This window comes from Theobroma cacao, chromosome 10 (genome assembly GCF_000208745.1).
Source record: "Theobroma cacao cultivar B97-61/B2 chromosome 10, Criollo_cocoa_genome_V2, whole genome shotgun sequence".
NCBI lineage: Eukaryota > Viridiplantae > Streptophyta > Magnoliopsida > Malvales > Malvaceae > Theobroma > Theobroma cacao.
In genome coordinates, this window is record NC_030859.1 from 17057359 (window position 1) to 17064159 (window position 6801).

At 32.1% G+C, this 6801-nt stretch overlaps 1 protein-coding gene across 2 annotated transcripts; it reads left to right on the forward strand.

Annotated features, from left to right (window-relative positions):
• LOC18587007 (transcription termination factor MTERF8, chloroplastic) lies at positions 358–2848 on the forward strand. Of its 2 annotated transcripts, none has more exons than XM_018128643.1 (2): positions 358–1698; positions 2120–2848. In XM_018128643.1, exon 1 carries the CDS (start codon positions 504–506, stop codon positions 1680–1682), a length of 1179 nt encoding a protein of 392 aa, XP_017984132.1. In that variant the 5' UTR covers positions 358–503; the 3' UTR covers positions 1683–1698; positions 2120–2848. The 2 variants fall into 2 exon arrangements, with proteins under 2 accessions (XP_017984132.1, XP_017984133.1); XM_018128644.1 differs by having other exon boundaries at positions 2637–2848.

The following is a 6801-nucleotide window of genomic DNA, read 5'->3' on the forward strand; positions in this document are numbered from 1 at the left end:
TGAACATGATACACCCCCTTTCACCTTGGCACATCCTGGGTGGGCTCACTGCCAAATGATGATTCATTTTCCCTGGATGTTGTAAGGAAATAGGGAAAGATGTAGCTCATTGATGGTGTCTAATGTCTTATCTGGGTATGCAGTTAAGCAATGTTGCTGACATATGATATATTTGATGTCCAGTTTTGAGCCTTTCCCTTGCATATGTTCCATATGGTTATTGGTACTAAAAGATTGATTAAAAACTATTGAAATATAATAATAAATGGTAATTTTAAATGGGAAAAAATAATAATTTAATCATATTGAAAATAAATAAAACATATGATTGAAATATCTCAAATTACTCTTTCTTTCATTTTTTTTCTTCTCCCCTCCAACCATCCTATCTGGCTTGGTGATGGGGCTGCCCATTGGCCAAGGCCTAATTATTAGTATGGGGATCAAACTTATTGACATAAATCAAATTGGGTTTTAGGAGGGTTTTGGGAATTCAGCCAGCAATGCACAAACTTCTACAGGTAAAACCCTTGATTACCAGTCAAACCCTGTGGAGGGCTACAATCCCTTCCACAAATCTGCTTTCTTTGATCCAAAAACGCTTCCTTCAAACCCAGGCAATCCCTTCATCTGCTTCAGAACCGCCCCCTTTGGGATCCGCTCCTTCACTCTCGAAACGCCTCCAGATACTCCAAACCAACTCTCCAAATTCCTCATCCGTCCTCAACTGTTTGAAATCCCATGGATTCGAGGATACCCAAATCGCCAAACTGGTTGGAAAGCGCCCTGACATCCTCAATTGCAAAGTTCACACGAAGCTCGTGCCCAAGCTTCGATATCTTATTGAAAAGGGTTTTACAGGTAAGCTTTTGCCTGACCTCATTTTGTCGAATCCGTTAATTCTTTTTCGGGGCTTGGATTCTCATATTAAGCCATCTTTCGAGTTCTTACGCCCTTTTCTGAATGGTGAGGAAATGCTGGTTGCTATTAAACGATCTTCGTGGTTATTGACTATTAGTCGGAATGCGATTTTGCAACCAAATGTTGATTTATTGATCAGAGCAGGGATTCCTGCTAGTAGGATATCCAAGTTGCTTATATTACAGCCTAGAGTTATCTCGCAAAGCAATGACAGGATGGTTTACGCGATTAAAACTGTTAAACAAATCGGTCTTGAACCCAAAGTGCCTAGGTTTATACATGCTCTTAGGGTGATTTGTTCGATGAGCGAGTCAAATTGGAAGAAAAAGGTGGAGGTTTTTATGAGTTTGGGATGGAGTAAAGAGGAAGTGTTGAATACTTTTAAGAAAGACCCCCCTTGTTTAGCTTGTTCCGAGAATAAACTTCGGTGTTTGATGGATTTTTATGTGAATACTATGAAGTCGGATGTGAAAACTATAATTGCATACTCAAAATTACTTCATTATTCAGTTGAGAAAAGGGTTCACGCAAGGTATATAGTTTTGAAGGTTTTGGAGTCAATGAAGCTGATCAAAGAGTACAAGAAGATTGTTTGGGCAATAGTATTGTCTGAAAAGAAATTTTTGGAGGCATATATTACTAAGCATATAGACAAAGTTCCAGAGTTGTTGGATATGTACCATGGTGCTGTTAAGCGAAGGAAAACAATCAGGGGCAAAAGAGAAAAATTTGATCCCAAATCAGCAAGTTTGGCTCTGTAATTCAGAAACTACCTAGGTATTCCTTTTGACTGGTTCCTAATATATTGCGGCGCTGTCAGTTTGATCTTGTGAATTTATTTTTGTTGCCATTGTCTTTTTCTTTGTTTTGATATTGGTTTACTTAAGGTCATGGTTCTTTTGTTGTTTATGTATGTAATCACTAATCAGTTAGCCTCCAAGCAACTCTTTGATCTATTTTTAAATTTTAACTCTTGCTTTTAGTGAAATTCCTGTGGGTATCCTTAATAGCCTGAAAAAGTCATAATGATTTAGCTTCATATCTTACTGGGGATTGAGAAAAATTATGTTCTGAAGTCTTCATTTCTGAGAAAATTTAGGGCCAGTTTAGATTCAAAACATTTTTTCCATTTTGCAATCTTTCAATTTTTACTATTTTTATCGTATTTGATGAAGTTAGTTGTTCTTTTTTTTTTCAGTGTTGGAAGCCTGTGATTTGGAGTTTTCGAGCAAATTGAGAAACTCTTAAAAGATGCTTCTAAAATGATTCTGATTCTTCTTCTGAAAAATGGAAACCAAGGGTTTCCAAATCTAGATACTAAACTTATTACACCTTTTTCAATTGTATATAAGATAAGAAAAATGAAGTTTGAAAATGAAAATCATTTTCCGATCCTAAATGTGCCCATGTTTTTAAGTTTCTATTAGCAATGTAATGTCAGTGAAAGCTGTGGCTAAGAAAAATGAACTTTATATAATATAAGATAAGAAATATGAAGTTTGAATCAAAATTATGAGATTGGTTGCTCCTATTAGCAATGTAATGGCTGTGAAAGCTGTAGTTAGTTTTGGCTTATTTACAACTTCATGTCATTCAAACTCTTATCTTGCTGTTCTTTCCATGATGGAATTGGAAAAGGAATGGAATGCAGTGTTGTAGATTATTTCTTCAGAAAGTTGCTTGTAGCTCATTGTTTGTAAATGCTGAGAACTCAGGTGTGTGGTGGCTGCTTGAAAATCTTAAATCTTCTTCTGTACTATTGATTACAGTGACTCCTCTTTTGTACTAAGCTACTGGGTGTATTGTTGGAAATCCTGTACGTTAAATGGGAAATAATTGGAATTCCCAGTACTCAGTGAACAGTGATGTCAGCAAAGCAAGGTGTTTAGTAATTGGAATAATCTAGTTGCCTTGTGTATTTTTATCATTTTTTTTTCTAGAAAATCTTCATGTTTATCTGATCAATGTCCCCCATTCATCTTTCCACATATATTCAGAGATTGTGCATGATGAACTATTTCACCAATTATACTTGCACATATAAGTGTTGGGGAAAAAAATTTCTCTAGAAGGTCCACATCAATTTCACTAATGGGTAAACTATTTGACTCCATATTTGAAGAATGTGTTTATTTTGAAATAAAAATGTATTGAACCAGGCTTACTAATATGATCCCATTAATGAAAAATGGATAGTGGACCAGTTTTGTGGTCAATTTGACTGAAATTAGGGTCATCATTGGAAAAGTATAATTGTTAAGAATAACTGATCTTGTTTGTTGCAAAATATAATACAAAATAGCCCCTGTACAGCCTCATCACCAGGCAACTGAGACAGCAAATCAAACAAAAAGAAAATCTGAAGCTTGTGATAGTGAGAGTACACCTACAAAATCCAGTTGCTGCAGTACCACTCAAAAACCTGAAACTGCTGCAACATTAGATCCTTGGTGTCCACAAAGAAACAACATATACAACCCCCAAACATTCAAGAGGTTAGGGGACCTCCTGACAGCAGCCTAGGATAGCTCCACCCGATAAACCCAGTACGATAAATCCACAACTTGGCAGCTAGCATCATCTTCAATGTTAGTAGCCGGTGAAACCCTGCTGGATTGAGCAGCTTCAGAATTAACCCACAACAGATCTTGAGCTGCGAGGTTGTCAGCTGCCTCATTTGCTGGTCGAGGTATATGTCTTATTTGCCTTAAGTGAATCATATCAAGAAGTTTCATAATTTAAATCGCATGCCTCCTTAAGTCTCCAAGGAACCTCTTATGGCTTTGGATCCACTTAACCGCATTGTAAGAATCGGATTCAAAAGGAGCATATCCAGAGTTACCTCCATCTTCATTCCTCAATATATCCTCCCGTACCTGACTCACCAGGGTTACCTCTAGAAGCCCCATCAGTGTTGAATTTGACATAGCCAGCTTGAAATTTATTGCAATGCACATTCAAGACAGTAAATAAAAAAAAAATCTAACATTAACTGACCAACAATATAAATGAATTCCACTATATTACTAAATATTGCAGTACAAGTTAATCATTTAATTAGATGGTACAATAAACAAACAGATATGTGCAACACACATATAATTAAATAATTAATTATATCATTACAGAATTGCTCATGATTAAAAAAAGTAAAAAATAAAAATGTTACCGTTTGCCACTGGGAAGCTATCATAAATTAGTTGGGACATACTTATTAAAGAATAATTATGCTAAATTCTGTAAAAATATAAACACTGCTTTTGAAAAACTTTATCAAACTATAAAATCTATAAAGAGTAGATTTCCATATATTTTATATGATTATTTTAGTGGCATAGAGAAGGTATACATATTAATTACATGTTCACGTAGTATGAATTCTACTATAGCAGTCCCATAGAACTTAAAACTTTTTTAAGAAATTATGGTCAAAGTTAAGCTTGTTTGACCAAATAAAAAATCAGTATAATGGGTGGATAGAGAAATTTTTTTTTGATTTTAAGGTATTTATTTAAAAAGTTAGAAATTTCTTTATAATATTGATTTGTATTGATTTTATACCAAAAAAAGAGAGAATTGTTTAAAATAATTTGAAATATGTATACAAAATAAGAGCATTAACAATGTATTTTGTTTGCAAGAAGGAATAGTATAGGAATGAAATAGTTATTTCGTAAAAATAAAATAAGAGATGAATAATCATTACGTAATTTGGTTCATAGGATTAGAATAAGATGAGAATTGCTATTATAAATTATTCTAATGTTTGGTTGATAAGAATAGTTTTAAAAATAATTACGAAAAAAGTGATAAATGATAAACAAAAATATTATTTATTATTATAGTTAATTTTTAAATTACAATATTTATTATTTTAATAATTAATTAAAATAATAATAAATTATTATTTAAATGCTAATATGGATATTTATTTTAATTTACAAAATATTAATAATTTATATTTCATTTAAAATATTGATAATTTATTTATTAAAATAATAAATTTATTATTTTATTTTATTCTTTATTTTAAAAATATTAAAATATAAAAAATTAATAATTAAAATTTTAATTTAATTTTTAAGCTTAAAATATTAATTTTTATAATTTATATTTATTTTGTCAATTAGTACAACAATGAACAACTAAATACTTAAATTAATAATGCCCTGAAGGGATATGTCCCCCTTTCAAAAAAATGAAATTAATAAAGCCCTGCAGCATCACGTGGGTACACCAGTTTGTTGGAATCTACAAAATTGTTCCTTGGGGTCTCAATTCCTTTGGCAAGCTCTCAAAATTTCCAACATTTACATCTAATTGTAACATAGGTCTTTTCCCCATCTTCCAACCAATGCCCTCTCCTTATTTGGTGTCAACATTACAAAATTTGGATCAGCTTGTTCTGTTCATAACTGGCCTCTGTTATATTTTTTACATGGAGGCCAAATTTTGTAAGTTATAGTTTCAGAAATGTAATCTCTAGTTGCTAAAATGCCATATACTTAGATTTCAAATTCAAATATTAGTATTATTATGCTTTAATGTATAATAGGAATGTCATATAACCGATATTTTACCATTGTGTCATTATTACACAATAGGAATCTCATGTTTTAAACATATGGTGAGCACGTAACAAAATCTTCTTTCTCCTTTTATAATTTATAATTAAAACTTAAACTTTTTTATTTAAATTCATTTTAATTTAGTAAGAGAATGAGAGAGGCAATTGGGCAGAGAGAGAAAATTTTTTTTTTTTAAAAAAGAATAAATTGCATTTTATATAGTATGATAATTCTTAAAATAAATGAAAGGCATTTTATATAGCTACGAGGGGACGTTGGTATTGACTACTTATTTTTGGCGACTAATTTTTGGCTACTAATTATTTTACTCTATTCCTTGCCTCTTGGAATAGCCAATGCCAAGGGGGCTTTGGTATTGACTATTTCATCTACCTTAATAGCCATTTCAAGGAATAGTCATGCCTTCCAACCAAATAAAGTGTTCAAGAAGGATGAAGGATAGAGAAGGAAGGACTATTCCATTCCTCCAATCAAATATGTTGTAAGTACTTGAAAAAAGAAAGAATTTAAATTTAGGATGTGTGTGCATCTATGTATATTAATATATAGCCGATGAGCATTTTCTTGAGTAATTATTTTCATTCTCTTTATTTCAATAGTTTTTTATTAATATTTTTGACATTTTATTATGGTTTTTAAATTTTAGCACATGCATGCATAATCACAACAGCTCTTAGATATCAACAATTGTACTGTTGACAAAAAGAAGGTGAAATATTACAACTCCCATTTGAATCTCTAGCACACAATAAACCCCAGTTCTTATGTGATTGAAACTTTTTCTTGAACCTTAGGGGCTGTTACTGGGTTCATTGAAATCACTTGTTGATTGTTTGTAACCACCGTGGCGGGTAGATTGGTCTCTGCCACCTGGATGGTGGGTGTCTGGGGGAGAAGAGAGGGTTTGACTATTTGAGAGAGAGATCGAAGGAAGAGAAACCCATCGGTTGGTATGCTTACATGGCAATGTCACATCAACAGAGACATTACAGGTACTGCAAAATGGCGAAGCAACTAGCCTTGTTCATTTTAAAATGGAATTAGAATTTGAGAATTATAGTAGAATTTTGTTTTCAACGGCATTAATGTACAAAGAAAGTTATACTTAGGGATTTGTTTTTTTTTTTTTTGTTTTTTGATAATTTACTATATTTTTAACAAAAACCTTAAATCAAAATTAAGAATCGAATATGATGATAATGAAGATTTAATTTGATGTTTTTTTGTTATTTTCTTTAATTTTTTTAAAATTGTTCACCCAATTATTTTTAGACACATGAGAGGATGAAAA

Excerpts from the sequence above, each read along its gene's own strand:
- LOC18587007 (XM_018128643.1), top strand. The coding sequence starts at position 504 with ATGCACAAACTTCTACAGGTAAAACCCTTGATTACCAGTCAAACCCTG.